This window comes from Ammodytes marinus, assembly GCF_949987685.1.
Source record: "Ammodytes marinus genome assembly, chromosome: 14".
In the NCBI taxonomy this organism is placed as follows: Eukaryota; Metazoa; Chordata; class Actinopteri; order Uranoscopiformes; family Ammodytidae; genus Ammodytes; species Ammodytes marinus.
The window spans coordinates 2,863,149-2,884,289 of NC_137218.1; the positions used below are offsets into that span (position 1 = coordinate 2,863,149).

The window sequence follows — 21,141 nt, forward strand, 5'->3', positions numbered from 1 at the left end:
ATGTCCCAAATTCTTGTGGTTGGTTTTAGTATGGTTAGAAATAGAATTATAATTTAAGTTTGATTCTACAGAGCTAGCTTTCTCCTTTCTGGTTCAACACAGTATTGGTTTTATTTAACTTTTTCTAAAAACAAAAAAGTCAAAAGACAAACTCATTGTTTTCTTAATTTGGGGAAACTTGTGAACATTGAAAATGACCACCAAAAAATACTCAAACTCACTATACGGGTAAACTTAAACCTGCAGTGTGTAGAATTTTGGGTTCTATTTCCTAGCAGATTTTGTAGAAATTAATTATAATATCCACAAGTACATTTAATTTAGTGCATACTAGCTGAAAAAAATGTTTTGAATTATTTTTTCCCTTAGAAAGGGTCTCATATGTCCATATTTCTGCATATCTTGGACCAAGGCCTAGTGCCGCCATCTTGAAAGTGTCATAGTTGGAATGTCATCAGGTGCATTGTTTAAAATTTAGAATTGTTCTTGTCCTTGAAGGCCACTGTAGCTTCTGTTATTATTCTAAAGGGTTGGGGTTACCCAGGGAGCGTTGCATTCTAGAACTTTGTAGAACTTTCTTGATGATGTCATATTACACACTGCACCTTTAATGGAAATATTTTGGCAAGACATTTATGGAAGAGCAAGTTTTTCATATTAAAGCTGGGGTATATGATTTCTGATTGGTCAAAGTTAACATGAGCTGTACTTTGACCAATCAGAGCGAGGCTCCGATTCTCCGTTCTTATTGGCTGTTGGGACTGTCCATTCATTTTGGCACGACTTTGTTGGTGTAGAGCGTGTCAGGGAGGGACCATAGGGGAGGGACCAAAGAGAACAAGTGGAGCGGTTGAGGTATTTGGATTCAAATCTCTATCCCAACTGCTATTTTCTCCCCAAATCCTCCACCCCAGCTTTAAAGTTGTATAATTTATATAATTTTAAAAAATCCTCTATCTGTACAGACATATGATCCCTTAGTAAAAAACAATCAGATCAAGAAAGTAAAAAACTTTTATTTACAAACATTACAAATATACAGATTATAAATGTGATTTTATTCCATTGGCATCGGGCAGGAGGTGTGTGTGTTTCTGAGTCGTCTGAGCATAAAAACGAGAACAATTTGAGGGACATTCGCCAAATTTAGCTCAAACTTACCCTGCGTTCCAATCCCCACACTTCCCTACTATTTAGTACGCCAGAAAAAGATTTAGGATGTCCCAATACATGCATGTCAATTGTAGTATGCTGAAAATACATAAATGCCCCACTAACTCCAATAGCATTTTGGAGTATTCGTCTTTATTCTTGACATTTCTCTTCATAATGAAAAAAAATCTTCCTTATCTGATTTTCTTTCTCTCTCCTGTCTGTGGCCCTAAAACTCTTCTGTACTTTAGTACGTAGTGTAGTAAAAAGACTAAAACTCTTCTGTACTTTAGTATGTAGTGTAGTAAAAAGACTAAAACTCTTCTGTACTTTAGTATGTAGTGTAGTAAAAAGAAAGAGTATGTGATTTGGAACGCAGGGTTACACTTTGATGAGGAGACACACTGGTTACATTTTGCAGGTCAAACGCATGAATTGTGAACGTAATATCTCATGAACTCTTTGAGGGAATTTCTTCAAACTTTGCACTGATGTTCGCTCTGACTCAAAGATGAACTGAGTAGATATATAAACGGAACTCTCTCTTTTTTAAATTAAATTACAGACAGGAATGTAGCCTTTCCATGATATTCTAATATAATAGGAAGTGCACCTGAAAATACAAAAAGTACTGGCGCCAAGTTGTAGTTCTAAACAAATTGTAGTTCTTATTTTAGCCAACGATTTGGGGTGTGTGTGTGTGTGTGTGTGTGTGTGTTTCTGCGGACAGCTAGATACAGTAGACTGGATTACTGTAAAAAAACAGTCACTACTAACCCTAATTATACAGCCTGCACATACACACACACACACACAGACTTGGAAAAATTCTACGTTTCTTGCGTGGGTTCAGTCAGATTGATGGTGAGTTGAACTTTCTGCTTCCATTCCCTTGGTGGGTAGGTGTGTGTATGTGTGTGTCTGTCTCCCTGTGCATGTGTGTGTCTGTCTGTCTCCCTGTGTGTGTGTGTGTGTGTCTGTGTCTGTCTCCCTGTGTGTGTGTGTGTGTGTGTGTGTGTGTGTGTGTGTGTGTGTGTGTGTGTGTGTCTGTCTCTGTGTGTGTGTGTGTGTGTGTCTGTCTGTCTCTGTGTGTGTGTGTGTGTGTGTGTCTGTCTGTCTGGTGTGTGTGTCTCTGTGTCCGTGTGGGTCTGTCTCCCTGTGTGTATGTGTGTCTCTCTCTCTCTCTCTGTGTCCGTCTGGTGTGTGTGTCCGTCTGTGTGTGTATGTGTGTGTCTCTCTCTCTCTCTCTCTGTCCGTCTGTGTGTGTCTGTCTCTCTGTCTGTGTGTGTGTGTGTGTGTGTGTGTGTGTCTCTGTCTCCCAGTGTCTCTCTCCCTGTGTGTGTCCGTGTGTCTCTCTCTCTCTCTCCGTGTCCGTCTGTGTGTGTGTTTCAGTCAGATTGATGGCGATTGGAGCTCTCTGCTTCCATGCCGAGCCATTTCCTGGTGTAAGTGCAGTTGGTGCAGCGCTGGATGAAAGTGTCGTACATCCCGAGCCGCCATGTTTTGACCTTACAGTCGTGATAACAGGCGGGACACGTGAGAATAAGGCTTTTCAGACGCAGCTCAGATTTAGAGATTCTTGTCTTAGGTCTCCTGTCTGTGATTGAGTCTGTGGTTATGTCTGTAGTTGTGTCTGTCCCCCTATGAAGAAAAAAAAACACACATAAAAATAAATTTATCAGTATCATCATCATCAACTTAAATGATCAGACTGAATGTCTATTTAAAAGACATACAAAACAAAAAAAATAGACTCTCTCTCTCTCTCTCTCTCTCTCTCTCTCTCTCTCTCTCTCTCTCTCTCTCTCTCTCTCTCTCTCTCTCTCTCTCTCTCTCTCTCTCTCTCTCTCTCTCTCTCTCTCTCTCTCTCTCTCTCTCTCTCTCTCTCTCTCTCTCTCTCTCTCTCTCTCTCTCTCTCTCTCTCTCTCTCTCTCTCTCTCTCTCTCTCTCTCTCTCTCTCTCTCTCTCTCTCTCTCTCTCTCTCTCTCTCTCTCTCTCACACAAACACAAATAAGAATAAAAACATTCCGACCAATTATAAAAGGCACTTATATCAATGTCTCCAAAGGTAAGACTGGTACTGCACTATACCTTGGGTTCGACAGCAGCATTATAATTATATAAGTATGGTAACATGCGGTTTATTTTTATTTTTAAAGGGTCACTGTGTAGTTTCCGAGGAGGGGATTTGTTTACATTCACAGAGCCTGCAGTTACTTTACTAAACATATTTTCTCTACATGTAATTCTTAGTATTGAATAATTCTATCATCATAAATCTAATTATTTTGAGGAACCTGGAACCAAACGTTAAGACTAGAATATGTTTGTAAACCAAACTGTGGGCCCTGCTGCTGTAAACAACAACAACAGTGAAACAGTAACTTTTCAGGAAGCTTTCTAACTTCAAACAGTGTTCCAGGGATCACATTTTACTGTGAGGAAAGTCTGTTTAAAAATAAAAGTTAAATTCTCTGAGACACCAAAAGTTACACAGTGCACCTTTTAGATTATTTTTTGGGCATTTTTGCTTTTATTAGACAGTGTGGAGAGACAGAGATGAAATGGGGCAGAGAGGGGAATGACATGCAGAGAACGTAGCATACAGTAGAGAGCTGTTCCTGCAGTTCCACATATATCTAGTTGGGGGCAGCATTGTATAAGTAATCCTCTATAGCTCCATTTCCACTGCCCATGAAAGCCATCAATTCTTACTAAAACATTTGTTGAAAATAAATATAAAAAAACAAAACAATTTAAGTATAATTTTATACTAATTTTATAACTTTTCTGAAGTTCCCTAAATCAGTCTGGTCAATGTGGAAGGAATCCAGTATTTATTTATATCTTTTTTTTTTTAAGATTATTTTTTGGCATTTTCAAGCTTTTTTTATTTGATAGTACAGCATTGAAATGGGGAGACAGAGAGAGAGGGGGGATGACCTGCAGTAAAGGTCCACGGGTCGGATTTGAACCCACGACCACTGCAACGAAGGCCGGAGCCAATATGGTACGCACTCTATCCACTACACCACCGGAGCACCCTAAATCCAGTATTTTCTAGTGATGTTTTCAGATTTTAAACACTTTTCAAAACTTGAAAAAAAAATGCACACACAGAAGGACACACACACACACACACACAGCAATAGGAACAATACAATAAAATAAAGTAGAATAAGATAAAGATAGACATTAGTTAACATCTTACCCATTCAGCTCAGTATTGGAGTCAGTGGGTTCGTTTGTAGCGTCTTCAAATCTCAGTCTCTTTGCCGGTATGTCGCTCCTCTGCTCGAAGTACATCCGCGGGCCGTTGCTGATGTTCAGTCTGTACGTCTGTCTGACCGCATTCTGGAATAGAACAACGTGGTAGAATGTGGAATTAATATGGCACTAAAACTTGAGTTAGTACTTTCGTCAAATCGAATCAAATCAGTTTTATTTGCATAGCCCAAAATCACAAATACATTTGCCTCAGTGGGCTTTACATTTCATACAATATGATACAATATGACACCCTGCCCTTACAGCCTTAGCTCGGCTGAGAAAAAATTATATTTCGTCAATTATATATATATATATATATATATATATTTTTTTTTTAAGGATATTTTTTGGGCATGTTTATGCTTTATTGATAGTGTAGAGACAGAGTTGAAATGGGGCAGAGAGGGGAGTGACATGCAGAGAACGGCCGCGGGCTGGAATCGAATCCGGGTCCGCTGCTGGCCGAGGCCCATGGGGGGGGACGCCCTACCAACTGAGCAAAGAGCGCCCCCTCGTCAATTATATTTGACCCCAAGACTCAAGTCACTAATTCAGTAATATCAAGTCAATGGTGGGGAGAAATACACAAACACTATCTCAGTTTTTCAGACATTTTGATTCACCATGTTTTGAGTTTGTGTGAATATTGGGGGCTGTTGAAATGTCAGCTCAAATAAAACAATGTGTCAAGAATTGCCTGTTAGTTTAATATGAGCTTTTTAATGCATTTGAGTCGGAAAAAAAGAGGCAAAATATGTAGAATTATAATTGGTTTGGATTGGATTAGTTTAAAGCTTTTTCTTATTCCTAGTTAAGATAAGTTTGATCTTGGGGGCGCCTTTAGCTCAGTTGGTAAGGCGTCCCCCTCCCGGGCCGGGCCCAGCAGCAGACCCGGGTTCGATTCCCACCCGCGGTCGTGCTCTGCATGTCACTCCCCTCTCTGCCCCATTTCACCTCTGTCTCTCTGCACTATCAATAAAAGCATAAAAATGCCCAAAAAATATATAAAAAAAAAAAAGATAAGTTTGATCCTGCGATATATTCACATCCCAAGAGAAAAGAAAAAAAAATTGGGTAAATTCAGCATTTCTTGAGACTATCTCCTCATGATCCGCTACCTGTCTGTACTGTGTGTGCGCTGGAAAAAAAAAATCCAGTGTTAATACACAGCCTAGGCTCTGTAAACTGATATATAAACAACACTGTAGCTGTCAACATTATGCCTGTTTACAGAGCCTAGGCTGTGTATTAACGACTGGATTTTCTTTTTTCAGAGCACACACACAGTAGCAGATCATGAGGAGATATTCATTGATTTAGACAAAAGGAGATTTTGACAACAAGCGTTCTCCAGAATCACTGACTACACCTTAAATCATTTGAAACCAACACAATCTGTCGCTGCAAGTAGAAAACAATCACAGACTCAGATAAGAAAGTAAATATTTTTTATTTACAATATACAACAAAACCTTGTTTACATATAAAACAGATGTACAAAAATCAATGTTCCCAAGGTCATTTATATCCCTTTGCATTGGCCATAGACGAAGGCATTGTTGTCTGTCCGTACTGGCCATTCTTATTAACACAATATCTCAAGAAAGAATTAAGGGATTTTCTTCAAACTTAACAAAAAATGTCCACTCTGACTCAAAGATGAACTGAATAGATTTTTGAGGTCAAAGGTCAAATGATACTGTGGGGGCGCCCTTAGCTCAGTTGGTAGGACGTCCCCCCCCCCCCCGTGGGCCTCGGCCAGCAGCAGACCCGGGTTCGATTCCAGCCCGCGGTCGTTCTCTGCATGTCACTCCCCTCTCTGCCCCATTTCAACTCTGTCTCTACACTATCAATAAAAAAGCATAAAAATGCCAAAAAAATATCTTTAAAAAAAAATAAAAAATTATACTGTGCCTACATGACTCATGAATGCAATCTCCATAACTTTCTGAGAGATTTATATATTTCTTTTTGGCTCAAACTTCGATTAAACAGGTATAAACTCAATTCCATATTGTGAGTTCTCAGTGACCTTGTACCATATTATATCTTCTTAGGAGCTTTGCCTTCTTTAAAGCATCGACTACCAACACTGGACTTTCACTGTTTGGCAAATTGTATGTCTCACAGAGAAATATAACCACCATGGTGTAGTTCTAATTTGGCTCTATAGCAGTGTGCCTGTCTGTCTGTCTGTCTGTCTGTCTGTGTACTAGTACTAGCAATTATATGCCTCACGGAGGAATATAACCACCAAGTTGTAGTCCTATATTTGCAGTTGTAGTTTTTATGTTAACAGACAGATTGACTTGGAAACATCTAAGTTGCAAATAACCGCCATGTTGTATGCAATAATGTATGCTAATATAATTCCTGTGTGAGTGAGTGAGTGAGTGAGTGAGTGAGTGAGTGAGTGAGTGAGTGAGTGAGTGAGTGAGTGAGTGAGTGAGTGAGTGAGTGAGTGAGTGAGTGAGTGAGTGAGTGAGTGAGTGAGTGAGTGAGTGAGTGAGTGAGTGAGTGAGTGTAGTAGCAATTATATGTCTCACTTAGGAATATAACCACCCAATTGTAGTTCTACATCTGCAGTTGTAGTTTTTAGGTTACAAATTACAAATTACAAATCTACTACGTTGCTTGCGAGCTCTCTGCCGCCATGCCGAGCCATTTTTATACAACTGAATAATGTAATTCCTCTGTGTGACAGACAGACAGACAGACAGACAGACAGGTTAGTGTTTAGACCAGACAGACAGACAGACAGACACACACACACACACACACACACACACACACACACACACAGACAGACAGACAGACAGACAGACAGACAGGTTAGTGTTTAGACCAGACAGACAGACAGACAGACATACAGACAGACAGACAGACAGACAGACAGTTTTTATGTTATTGGTGCTTGCGAGCTCTCTGCCTGCATGCCAAGCCATTTCCTGGTGTATGTGCAGTGTGAGCAGAGCTGGATGAAGCTGTCGTAGGTCCCGAGACGCCATGTTTTAATCTGACAGTCGCTCCCACACACGGGACAGGTCAGGAAGAGACTCTCTAGACGGGACAGGAACACACCGTTCCCTCTGTCTGTGTCTGTGGGGGACGCCTGGTCACTAGGAGGGAAAAACACACACACAAACACACTATTTATTAGTCGATTCATTACTAGTTCAAGTATGCAGCAAAATCTAAATTGTTGACCTGAAACTGGAAATTGGGAGGTTTTAGATTTAATTTGCAGATTTTCTTCCCCATTGAATAAATAAAATAGGATAAAAGGCAAGGCAAGGCAAGGCAAGTTTATTTATATAGCACAATTCAGACACAAGGCCACTCAAAGTGCTTTACAGGGGCAAGATTAGAATACATAAAACACATTATAAAACATTTAAAAGCGAATAAAAGAAGCAAATAAAATGAAAATTGCAGGTTAAAATGGAAACAAAAAAGTCTGGTAGGATGGCCTATACTAGAGGAAAAGGGGGCCAACAGGTAACCAAAAAGTCTCTGGTTGGATCCCCGGCACCGGACAGGAGGGTGTTAGTAGTAAAACTAGTGGTGGCTGCTATTACATCTACGGTGCCCACCATCTCTACCATTGTGGTACTTCACTGACAGGAAGTCAGCTAGATGACCATACCACTTACTGAAGGACATATATGAGACCCTTTCTAAGAAAAAAAAAATTATTCAAAAATAAATTTTCAGCTATTATGCACTAAATTAAATGTACTTATGGATATTATAATTACTTTCTACAAAATCTGCTAGGAAATAAAACCCAAAATTCTACACACTGCAGGTTTAATGACCGCAATGTCAGGGATCTTTCCTTCCGTCTTTAACACTTAACATCGACAGCCGGGTAGTTTGGCTTTTCATTTGCCAAAAGTTGGGTAGGGTACGTACGGTTTAGCGCACCTAACCGCTCTGAGCCGCTCCCAATCTCAGTACTCCTCCGTAGGGGTACTAGCCGCCTGAAAGCGGGCCGAAACGGCGGAGCTACACACTGCCGTCATTTGATTAGTCGAAAGAATCATTTCCGCCATGTGTAGATCTCGGCAAGAGTGAAGAGAGTCTTGTGTTTTGGCGAAAATTTGAGCACAGCACTGTTTATTGTGTGGTGTTTTTCCTCGTCATTAAATGAATCAGTTGGTTACACTGTGTCCCACTGCTACGATGTCACGTAGCTGCCGCAGCCAGCACTGTTCTCTCACTGTCTCTATCAGTTGCAACTTGCACCGAGCCGTCTCTGTGTGTTTTCCCCATAGATAGTAGTAAATACACGCTCACAACAACACGGGGGGAATAAATAAAGAAGCGGCTGGTTTGACCCAGCAAAAACGAGAGACCGCTGGCTTGACCACAGCTGTTCCACAGCCCGATAGTTTGACCCACATTCTGGTGGCGGCTATCGCAGTCCAGCCTAAACCCCGCCCTACCAGTAAGGGTAGGGTCATAAACCCCGCCCTACCAGTAAAGGTAGGGTCATAAACCCCGCCCCACCAGTAAGGGTAGGGTCATAAACCCCTCCCTACCAGTAAGGGTAGGGTCATAAACCCCGCCCTACCAGTAAAGGTAGGGTCCCAAACCCAGCCCTACCAGTAAGGGTAGGGTCATAAACCCCGCCCTACCAGTAACGGTAGGGTCATAAACCCCGCCCTACCAGTAAGGGTAGGGTCATAAACCCCGCCCTACCAGTAAGGGTAGGGTCAGCGGTGGAAACAACACAGAGATTCTTAAAAGTGAGCTGTCCCGCTCTGAGCCGCTCCGACCCGACCCGCTCTACTCGGTGGAAACGAGGCATTAGTAACATCTTACCCATTTTGTTCAGTAACTGAGTCGCTTGTAGTGTTTTCTAGTCTCTGTTTCTTTGCCGGTCTGACTCTCTTCCTCTCAGTGAACTTTGGGCCGGAGCTGCTTAGCTGGTACGTCTGTGTAGAGGCATTCTGGAATACAACGCTCGCCTGTGAAGCTGAGAAAGAAAGACAGACAGACAGACAGACAGACAGACAGACAGACAGACAGACAGACAGACAGACACACAGACAGACAGACAGAAAAACTTTTTACTACTTTACTCAAGTAAAGGACTTAAGGTGTAGTCAATGATTCTGGAGAACGCTTGTTGTCAAAATCAGTGAATTGTGTAGTTTTTTTTTTATTTTTCGATTTTTTTGGCATTTTTATGCTTTATTGATAGTGTAGAGACAGAGTTGAAATGGGGCAGAGAGGGGAGTGACATGCAGAGAACGACCGCGGGCCGGAATCGAACCCGGGTCTGCTGCTGGCCGAGGCCCATGGGGGGGGGGGGGAGGAACGCCCTACCAACTGAGGTAAGGGCGCCCCCATATTCACTGATTTTGACAAACTGATTTATGACAACAAGCGTTCTCCAGAATCACTGACTCCACCTTTAAATAGTTAAGGAGTCAAACACATTTAAAAAGTTCACACACACCTTTGCTTCTGACTCTTTCCTTCAGTGTGCTGTAGGCTAACTGAGTGGCAGCGTTTTTAGTGCCCGGACCCACCGGCTTAGTTGGCCCAAAATCAGCTGCCTGAGTCCCACGTGAAACTTTACATGGAGCGAATGCCTGGTGCACTATCGGTGTGTGTTGTTCACTGGTTGAAACCACTGGTGTTGGAATCTAAATGGGGGAAAAGACAATGATAACATTTAAAGGTGCACTGTGTAACTTTGGAGAATTACAAATATTAATATTACATTTTGTACATTGAGAGGGTAAGTCTTATGGAGGCATCCATGTTGGTTGGAATGTCATCAGGTGCATTGTTTAGAATTTAGAATTGTTCTTGTCCTTGAAGGCCACTGTAGCTTCTGTTATTATTCGAAAGGGGTGGGGTTACCCAGGGAGCGTTGCATTCTAGAACTTTGTAGAACTTTCTTGATGATGTCATATTACACAGTGCCCTTTAAACAGGTACTGGAAATACAAATCAAGGGCACTATAAATACAATTTTTTCATACAAAATCGTATTGTATGGTTGTTATCTCTAATATATTTGTTTTATGCATTGAACGTGCTTTCATTAATTCTTTATTTTTATGTATTTATTTTATATTTTGCTCTATGCCTTTGCGGGTCTCTTGTCTGTGATGAATGTGTTTTGTTAAAGGTGCAGTGTGTAATATGACATCATCAAGAAAGTTCTACAAAGTTCTAGAATGAAACGCTCCCTGGGTAACCCCAACCCTTTAGAATAATAACAGAAGCTACAGTGGCCTTCAAGGACAAGAACAATTCTAAATTTTAAACAATGCACCTGATGACATTCCAACTATGACACTTTCAAGATGGCGGCACTAGGCCTTGGTCCAAGATATGCAGAAATATGGACATATATGAGACCCTTTCTAAGGGAAAAAAAATAATTAAAAAAAATGTGTTCAGCTATTATGCACTAAATTAAATGTACTTATGGATATTATAATTACTTTCTACAAAATCTGATAGGAAATAAAACCCAAAATTCTACACACTGCACCTTTAAGTATCATCTTTATGTTATGCACTCTGAGCTGCATTTTATGTATGAAGGGTGCTATACAAATAGATTATTATTATTATTATTATTATTATTATTATTATTATTATAAATAAAGGGGACATATATTATATAGTGTGTGTAGTTGCCTTCTGTGTTGCACTCACCAGACATGTGTTATCGGCTCCCTCCACTTTCACAATTCGAGGCAAAAATGTTTCTTCGGTTTTGGTAGCGTGAGAAACTTGTGTGTTTTCCATGTTAGGCGAATAGCAATTGTGTAGAACCTGCATGAGAAGGAATAACATCCATAATTAGTCTTTATTTACTACTGTGTGTGTGTGTGTCTGTCTGTCTGTCTGTATGTGTGTGTGTGTGTGTGTGTGTGTGTGTGTGTGTGTGTGTGTGTGTGTGTGTGTGTGTGTGTGTGTGTGTGTGTGTGTGTCTGTCTGTCTATGTGTGTGTCTGTGTGTCTGTCTATGTGTGTCTGTCTGTCTGTCTGTCTATGTGTGTGTGTGTGTGTGTGTCTGTCTGTCTGTCTGTGTGCAGAGATACAGCAAGTAATAATGCTATACAAAAACTTTGATAAGTTGGGTACAGACATGTTTTGATGCCAAAAGTTTCTCTCTCACACACACACACACACACACACACACACACACACACACACACACACACACACACACACACACACACACTTTTTGGGCGTTTAGCCTCACTAGCACATTCATATCAGCCATTATGTGAACCCAAAATCTCAACTTCTTTCTAAAGCACTTACGAAACTTACTAAAAACTTTCCATAATCATTCTAAGAACTATTCTGAAGGTTATCACAAAAGAGATTTGTTTATGTGTTGTGCATAGTCTGATTTATGGGACATTTTCTTCTTTAAAACATGCTGGTAATGCTGTATATCCTATTCGCCTGCAGACAGTAGCCTAGCCTTAGCCTATGTATTGATTTACCCGGGGAAACATTGAAATTTAACTTACAATTTTTGCGTTGGAATTTTCCTCAACACGACCGAGTATAGTCGGCACAGAGCCCTCTTTAAGAAATGTTACCGCTAACCCAGCTGCTTTGCACTGTCCAAGGTTTGCAAAACATTTAGCCTCGAAGTGACGTGAGCATACTGGCAGTGACACATTATTATTATTAAACTTTTCTTGTTGTTGCCCGGGAAACAGCGTATCTAGCCATATCTTCCTCGTGCTCGGCTCTTTAGGCAACCCGAAGAAAAATAGCTCTCCCTTACAATCGAAGAAACAATTTCTGTGAGACGGAGACGCCATTGTTCCCATGTGTAAATGGGACAGGAAAACTGGCGTGCTGCTAACAATGTGCTAAGTGGCTATCTATCGCTATCTATCCAGTTTGCTAGTAAAAGTTGTTTACGTTTTTCTTCTTCGCTGGTTTAATTAAAGGCGGATTCCTAACCAATGTATCTAGCAGCATACCGCCACCGCCCCCTATCGCACTGGAGTGTAATAACACGGGTTGGTTTGTACTGTCCAACATTTCCACAAAGAACATTTCATAATAATTCTTTAGATTTGAATGAGACGAGAAACGGTTGAATCCGCGGGCCACCCACAGTCAAAGGGGAAGGATTGAATAAGTGTTATATATATTCGTCCTATTCCCTTTCAGACATATTAATTGAATATAGGCCTATGTTAAAAAAAACATATTGAAATGTAACTTACATTTTTTGTGTCTGAGTCTTCCTCAACACGACCGAGTATAGTCGGCACCGAGCCTTCCTTTAGTAAGAGTCTTGTGGCTAACCCAACGTTTGCAAAACATGTATCCTCGAAGTGACGTGAGCATACTGACACATTAAACTTTTCTTGTTGTTGCCTGGAGAAGAGCGTATCTAGCCATATCTTCCTCGTGCTCGGCTCTTTAGGCAACCCGAAGAAAAATAGCTTTCCCTTACAATCGAAGAAACAATTTCTGTGAGACGGAGACGCCATTGTTAGTGTATAGGGGACAGGAAAACTGGCTTGCTAACAATGTGCTAAGTGGCTATCTATCCAGTTCAGTTCATGTTGCTAATAAAAAAAAAAAGTTGTTGTGGTTTTTCTTCTTCGCTGCTTTGATTAATGGCGGATTCCTAACCAATGTATTTAGTAGCATTACCGCCAACTACTGTACTAGACCATGTAACACCAAACTTCACATACAGGGTTCAGCCAATGCAGACATATACAGCATCTAGATTTGTTTTGTTTTTTGAAATATCGTTTTATATATAGGCCTATGAAAAACTTACAGTGCACAGTTCACGTTTGCGAATAGCTGAATCTCTGACCGGTCCGTGAGCGAATTCGCTGCCGCCCGAAGCTGCATCTAGAGCGGCGTGAATTGAGGGAACAACACCTTCTTTCAGCCTCACACGGTTCTCGCTTCGAAAACCCATCCTAAACTCCATTATATCCCCGGAATCATAGTCCTCTGGCCTGAAGTGAGCCCCGCAAACGACCGCGTATTTGCTGACAGAGGCCATAAAAAAATCCCGTCTCTTCACTTGTACAAAATGCACCCAGGCTCGAAAGATAGCTGCACTTTTTCTCCGGTCAGGGAATCTGTGAAATCGTAGACGACCGTCGGACAGGACTAGTGTGGAGTTGGAACAGCCACCACACACACACCACTTCATCTTGGCGTTTAAACCGAGAAAAACACACACCAAAAATGCGTCTTTTCCTGAGCGTTTTTGCCCCTTTTTTGAGCTGAAAAACCAAACTTTTTATCAACGGGCTAATCAGATAGGCTAGTAGCTAGTAGCTCGCCGCCGCCGGGACTCGTCGCCTTGGCAACAAAGAAGACGGAAGAGAAACTGTTTATTTTTTGTTTTTCACTCAAATGTACGAAAATAAATGAGTGACTTTAAAATGACCACAACAGAGGGAGGAAAGATTGAGAGAAGTTTGTGGGAGCAGATTAAGCGGACACTTGAATCGCTGTATTTTTTTTTTTTATCTACTACAGATCCTTTCAAGCTTATAAGCGATATAAACACACACGCCCACACACACACACACACACACACACACACACACACACACACACACACACACACACACACACACACACACACACACACACACACACACACAACAAATTATGATAATAGTGCAAAAGGTTGTATCCCAAATCTGTTCTCTAAAATCTCAGGAGGTCATAAAAAAAAACATTGAAGGTACACAGAATGGGAGCAACTAAAAATTATTATTTTATCTAATTGTTATTAGGCCTACTCTTAAAAAAAACAATGGATCATGCAGACAATAACAGTATTCATAGCAGTAGAAGTACAAATATAGCCTACAACAAGTAGCCTAAGCAAAAAGGATAAAGCCTAAGTAAACCAATTTTTTTCAAATAGCCTAAATAATACAAATTTAAATAGGCCTACATGAATGAAATAGCATACAGCTCTGGAAAAAATGAAGAGACCACTCCAAATATTCAGTGTCTCTCGTTTTACTATGTATAGGTGTTTGAGTAGAATGAAAATTTTGGTTTTATTCTACAAACTACTGACAACATTTCTACCAAAATCCCCCCCAGAAATATTGTCATTAAAGAGCATTTCCATTAAGTAATGTAGAGATGAAGATTGAAGAAATATCCAGACTGGTCTCTTAATTTTTTCCAGAACTGTAAAGGATACCAAGGGCCACCATAAATGCATCACAAATTGAAGTAGTAAAAAATATTAAAAGCAACTTACATGATCAATATCCATGTTCGGGGCGCTCCGGTGGCGTAGTGGATAGAGCATGTACCGTATTGGCTCCGGCCTTCGTTGCAGTGGTCGCAGGTTCAAATCCGACCTGTGGACCTTTACTGCAGGTCATCCCCCCTCTCTCTCCCCATTTCAACTCTGTACTGTCTAATAAAGCTTGAAAATGCCAAAAAATAATCTTAAAAAAATATATATATATCCATGTTTGGTACCGTAGAATGAGAGGGGCGAGACTTAACATCTTAGCAAATCCCAAGGCTGTGTTGTAAAAGCCCTACTAACGTCCTCCCTCCTACATACTCAACATGTATATACTACATACTGTCTACTTAACCATCCATTGTGTATGCGAGGTTCGTCGGACCGTTTACACTGAAGTATACAGAAGCAATAAAGAATTTAAATAAAATAAATTCTGTGTCGTTTGAAAGGACGCAATGCACTAGTGAACATAACTCTGGTAAAAGTTAAAGTCACCCATTAGAAAATCTCAAGACGGTGGAAAAATTATGCATTATCAAAGTCAAAGTCTAAATTGAATTTTTTAGGAGATGCCTGATCAGGGACAGGGGTTGCAAATTAGTTTCGACTAACACCTGTATGCGTGGCATCTGTTTTATGTTTTTATAATATGAAACAATGTTTTTAATGCATTTGTCCTTAATAAAGAAATAAAAAAATTATTTCTATAGCACATTTAAAAACAACATCAGTTGACCAAAGTGCTGAACAAGATACAATACAAAACAACATATAAGATACATGAAAAAAATATATATCATTATTAGTTATTATTGTTATTATGAGAGAGAAAGAGAGCTTTTCTTTAGATCAACTTAATTTTGTAATGTTTTACTATCATTTCTTAGAATTTATTACAGTAAGTGTAATAATCAGGTATACTATTCTGTTTAAAGCTGCAGTGTGTAGAATTTGGGTTTTTATTTCCTAGCAGATTTTGTAGAAAGTAATTATAATATCCATAAATACGTTTAATTTAGTGCATAATAGCTGAACATTTTTTTTTTAATTATTATTTTTTCCCTTAGAAAGGATCTCATATATGTCCATATTTCTGCATATTTTGGACCAAGGCCTAGTGCCGCCAACTTGAAAGTGTCATAGTTGGAATGTCATCAGGTGCATTGTTTAAAATTTTTAATTGTTCTTGTCCTTGAAGGCCACTGTAGCTTCTGTTATTATTCTAAAGGGTTGGGGTTACCCAGGGAGCATTGCATTCTAGAACTTTGTAGAACTTTCTTGATGATGTCATATTACACACTGCACCCTTAAATTATTTTCTGTGTTATTTTATATATTAGCTAGTATATGTAAGTCATCTGTATGTTACTTTATATTGTATTTATACTGTACATATTGTTCTGACTATGAATTTGTATTATCTGTAATGCTTTGGCAACACTGTTTAGCATTATAGCTATGCCAACAAAGCTAGAGACAGAGAGAGAGAGAGAGAGAGAGAGAGAGAGAGAGAGAGAGAGAGAGAGAGAGAGAGAGAGAGAGAGAGAGAGAGAGAGAGGTATAGGGAGGGGAGAGAGAGAGAGGTATAGGGAGGGGAGAGAGAGGGAGGGAGAGAGAGGGGAGAGAGAGAGGGGACAGAGAGACGGAGGGAGGTATAGGGAGGGGGAGAGAGAGAGATGGAGGGAGGGAGGGAACAGAGAGAGGGAGGGAGGGAGGGAGAGGGGACAGAGAGGGAGGGAGAGAGAGAGAGAGAGGGAGGGAGGGAGGAAGGGAGAGATGGGGAGACAGAGAGAGGGACAGAGAGAGAGTGAGATTGGAGAGAGAGAGAGGGAGAGAGAGACAGACAGAGAGAGGGAGAGGATAGATCAATAGATGATGACACTAAACCAAAATGTTCTCCCACATACAGTACACAGACAGACAGACAGACAGACAGACAGACACACAGACAGACACACACAGACAGAGACACACACAGACAGACAGACAGACAGACAGACAGACAGACAGACAGACAGACAGACAGACAGACAGACACCCTCCTAGACAATCATACATACATACATACATACATACAGTATTTTTCCGACAGCATACAACACAGTTAAGACACAGACAGACAGACAGACAGACAGACAGACAGACACACTTACCTCTAGTGTGGTAGACTGATCATCGGCTCCCCGTATCACAGCAGCTGATGTTCCCTTTGAAGAGTCACCAGAAATACAACAGTTAACACACACACACACACACACACACACACACACACACACACACACACACACACACACACACACACACACACACACACACACACACACACACACACACACACACACACACACACACACACACACACACACACACACACACACACACACACACACACACACACACACACACACACACACACACACACACACACACACACACACACACACAGTTAGCCTGCCTTCACTTGTTTTATCCTGTTATCTTGCAATGGGCCCACAGCAAAGACCGACGGTACAGCTGTTTCTGTTAGAGTAGGCCGGGTCCAACTCATTCCTACAATATTTCCCAAAAAATCCTTCGGCTTGAAATGGAGACTGCACACTCTCTTTTTCTTTAGCAATTCAATACTGGCGTCTTCTCCGATGTCGGGGTGTTGTATCGCGCGGAGCCAAAGCTTGCAGCGCTCAGTGTCTTTCAGCGGAAAACTGTGAAGACTTGCAGTCTGTTCCTTCCTGTACTTTTTGGTGCAACCGGGTACAATACAACCGCTGACCATGTTTGCGTTGTGAAAAAACGAAAGCAGAAGTCTGGACAGGTCAACGTATCACGAGGATATGTTTACAAAAAGTTTAGTCCTAGTCGCGGCACTACATTTATTTCCGACTGAAAACGGAAACAGGGGGCGGGACAGCAAGCTGGGAGCGAGCGCGGTGCATTGTTGGAGTTGGAGGATTTATTACATTTCAGCCAGAAAGAGCAAGAGAGACCATAAAAACACTCTTTCTGCATTTTCTCAGGCTAGGGTGAACCGATTTCAAATTTTTTTGCACATTTATAATACATAGGTTTTGCTCTACATAGGTAAATTCATATTTCCACCGGTGAAATCATCCTTTAAAAGGAGCACCATGTAACTTTGGGTGTGTATCTTTTTTCCTGAAAAGTGACTGGTCTGACTGTCACTGTTGTTGTCGTTGTTTACAGCAGCAGGGCCCACAGTTTGGTTTACAAACATATTCTAGTCTTAACGTTTGGTTCCAGGTTCCTCAAAATAATTAGATTTATGATGATAGAATTATTCAACACTAAGAATTACATGTAGAGTAAATATGTTTAGTAAACTAGCTGCAGGCTCTGTGAATGTAAACAAACCCCCTCCTCTGAAACTACACAGTGACCCTTTAAATAAAAAATTCAATATTGTTTTGGGTCATTTAGGCTCGTTAACTAAAAGTACAATACGTCTCTTTTTAGGACTTGCTACACATGCATTTTTTTCGACAGTCTTTCTTACAAGTTCATGTTAGATTTTAGTACACACAACACAACACACCCACCCAAACCCCCGCCACACACACACACACACACACACACACACACACACACACACACACACACACACACACACACACACACACACACACACACAACACACACACAGTTAGCTGACACTGCATAGTGAATCTTAAAAAAAAAAAAATGCAATATTATTTTCCATCATTTGGGCTTTTTTGCTAAAAGTACAGTATGCCTCTCTCTCTCTTTTTCGGTCAGTCTTTCTTACAAGTTATGTGTTAAATTTTAGTACACACACACACACACACACACACACACACACGCACAGTTAGCTGAATACATTTTCCGTTATTTGGGCTTGTTAGCTAAAAGTACAGTATGCCTCTTCTCCCATCAGTCTTTCTTACCTCTAGTCGCGTGCGTGCACCGAATACACTCGGGACAGCTGTTTCTATGAGCGCGGCCCTCATCATCCCAAATATATCCCCTTCATAATCCTCCGGTTTGAAATGGAGACTGCAGACCATTCTAGTTTTGAGCTTATCCATACCGGTGTCCTCTCCGTATTTTCGGTTGTTAATAGCGCGCAGCCAGGCTTTGCAGCGCTCAATGTTCTTCACCGGGAACTGATGAAAACTAACTTTTAAATAGTCTCTAGACTTGTCGGTACAACCGGGAACCATACACGAGTTGGGCATTTTAGCGAGCCGTTAACGGTAACAATGGACCTATAAAAAAAAATATAGGAATGTTTATGACAGTTCCGACTCAACCCGGAAGTAAATGAGTGTTGTTGTGTGTGTGGCATTGGACGGTAGCGAACGCAATGCATTGTGGTAGTTGTAGGATTTTTTTTCTCGGTTTCAGATTTTATTTTTTATTATTTTTTTAGCCTTTATTTATACAGGTAAATCCCATTGAGACCGAAGACTCTTTTACAAGGGAGACCTGTTTTCCTTTCCCACGTTACCATTCACACACACATTCATACATATATTCAAAATCTGCTCAGTACAAACTTTAGGCTCTGATATGTTGTAAAAATTAAATTAAGATTGTAACTCTGTCTTTATTTTACTTAAAGGTGCAGTGTGTAATATGACATCATCAAGAAAGTTCTACAAAGTTCTAGAATGCAACGCTTCCTGGGTAACCCCAACCCTTTAGAATAATAACAGAAGCTACAGTGGCCTTCAAGGACAAGAACAATTCTAAATTTTAAACAATGCACCTGATGACATTCCAACTATGACACTTTCAAGATGGCGGCACTAGGCCTTGGTCCAAGATATGCAGAAATATGGACATATATGAGACCCTTTCTAAGGGAAAAAATAATAATTCAAAACATTTTTCTCAGCTATTATGCACTAAATTAAATGTACTTATGGATATTATAATTACTTTCTACAAAATCTGCTAGGAAATAAAACCCCAAATTCTACACACTGCAGGTTTAAAGGTATTATGCATATTAACACGTAATAAATATATAGATATAGCCACATTGTGTATATTTATTCCAACATTTAGGCTATAACATGGAATAATGTAATACAAAAAAAATATTTATTTATTTTCATTCAACTTTTATTTACAGGTGGTGACACTCATTCACACACATATGGACACACACACACATTCACACACATATGGACACACACACACACACATTCACACACATATGGACACACACACACACACACACACACACACACACACACACACACCTACCTTTTTGCTTGTGTCTTGTGTGGTAGACTGATCATCTTTTGCTCCCTCTATCACAGCAGCTGAGGTTTCCTTTGGTTTCTGAAGTGTCAGCAGAAATAAAAAAGTTAGTCACACACAGTTGGCCTCTGTGTGTGTGTGTGTGTGTGTGTGTGTGTGTGTGTGTGTGTGTGTGTGTGTGTGTGTAAAATCCAGACTTCATTGTCTCTTCATTTTTACGGGGCTGTACATTGCAAGACCTATATCTGTCTTGCAATTTTACCAAACTTTCCTTTTTTCAGTGAGGAGAGCACCTGCCCATGTATTTCGACAGCCTTGCCTGTATGCGCATTTTTACAGCTGTAGGCCTACTTGTTTGAGCTGTTCATTATTATGCACTGTCCCTAACAGAGAGAGAGAGAGAGAGAGAGAGAGAGTGAGAGAGAGAGAGAGAGAGAGAGAGAGAGGGAGAGAGAGAGAGAGAGAGAGAGAGAGAGAGAGAGAGAGAGAGAGAGAGAGAGAGAGAGAGAGAGAGAGAGAGAGAGAGAGAGAGAGAGAGAGAGAGAGAGAGAGAGTGATAATATAATACCTGTATGCCCGTGCCTTTTGGTATTGGTGCTACCTTAGTGAAAACAGTCGGGACAGCTGTGTCTATGAGAGTGGCTTTCCTCGCGCCAAGAATATTATCCTCAAAGTCCTTCGGTTTGAAATGGAGACTACACACCATTTTCTTTTTCAGCTTATCCATACCGGCGGTGTCTTCTCGGTACTGTGGGTTGTTAATAGCACGTAGCCATGCTTTGCAGCGCTCAATTTCTCTCACAGGCAACACGTGAAAACTAACTTTTGTAAGATTTCTTGACTTTTCCGTGCAACCTGGCACCATGCAACAGTTGGGCATGGTTGCGGTGTATTCACGGTAACTAATATGGACCTATTATACCTCAATATGAGCTATTATAATCAATATAAGAGTGTTAACCACCTTATTATAACAGACCTAGCCTATGTTTGTTTACAACTCGCGCCAGCCAGCACACTCTCGCTCCAACCCGGAAGAAAGTTAGGGGGCAGCGAACGCAATGCATTGTGGTAGTTGTAGTAGGCTTTGAAAAAATAATTTGTCATCTATTTATATTCATTTAACCTTTAATTATACTCAAGATATCCATTTAGGGGTGACACACACACACACACACACACACACACACACACACACACACACCTCTTGAGTTGTAG

The 21,141-nt window shown here is 40.7% G+C and overlaps 2 protein-coding genes across 5 annotated transcripts; both read right to left on the minus strand.

The window, feature by feature from the left end:
- Positions 1 to 1,069: 1,069 nt before the first annotated feature.
- LOC307260783 (uncharacterized protein) lies at positions 1,070 to 18,876 on the minus strand. Of its 2 annotated transcripts, none has more exons than XM_080041098.1 (4): positions 18,600 to 18,876; positions 16,833 to 16,886; positions 4,364 to 4,506; positions 1,070 to 2,793 (listed from the first exon to the last, which is right to left on the minus strand). In XM_080041098.1, the coding sequence occupies exons 1-4, from the start codon at positions 18,873 to 18,875 to the stop codon at positions 2,541 to 2,543; spliced, it is 726 nt and encodes a 241-aa protein (XP_079897224.1). In that variant the 5' UTR covers position 18,876; the 3' UTR covers positions 1,070 to 2,540. The 2 variants fall into 2 exon arrangements, with proteins under 2 accessions (XP_079897224.1, XP_079897223.1); XM_080041097.1 differs by lacking the exon at positions 18,600 to 18,876 and adding an exon at positions 17,135 to 17,537.
- Positions 5,855 to 14,955, minus strand: LOC307260219 (uncharacterized protein). 3 transcript variants are annotated; one of them, XM_080040393.1, is made up of 5 exons: positions 14,683 to 14,955; positions 11,107 to 11,226; positions 9,890 to 10,079; positions 9,250 to 9,403; positions 5,855 to 7,541 (listed from the first exon to the last, which is right to left on the minus strand). In XM_080040393.1, exons 1-5 carry the CDS (start codon positions 14,731 to 14,733, stop codon positions 7,322 to 7,324), a joined length of 735 nt encoding a protein of 244 aa, XP_079896519.1. In that variant the 5' UTR covers positions 14,734 to 14,955; the 3' UTR covers positions 5,855 to 7,321. The 3 variants fall into 3 exon arrangements, with proteins under 3 accessions (XP_079896519.1, XP_079896518.1, XP_079896520.1); XM_080040392.1 differs by lacking the exon at positions 14,683 to 14,955 and adding an exon at positions 12,650 to 13,031; XM_080040394.1 differs by lacking the exon at positions 14,683 to 14,955 and adding an exon at positions 11,936 to 12,133.
- Positions 18,877 to 21,141: the final 2,265 nt, after the last annotated feature.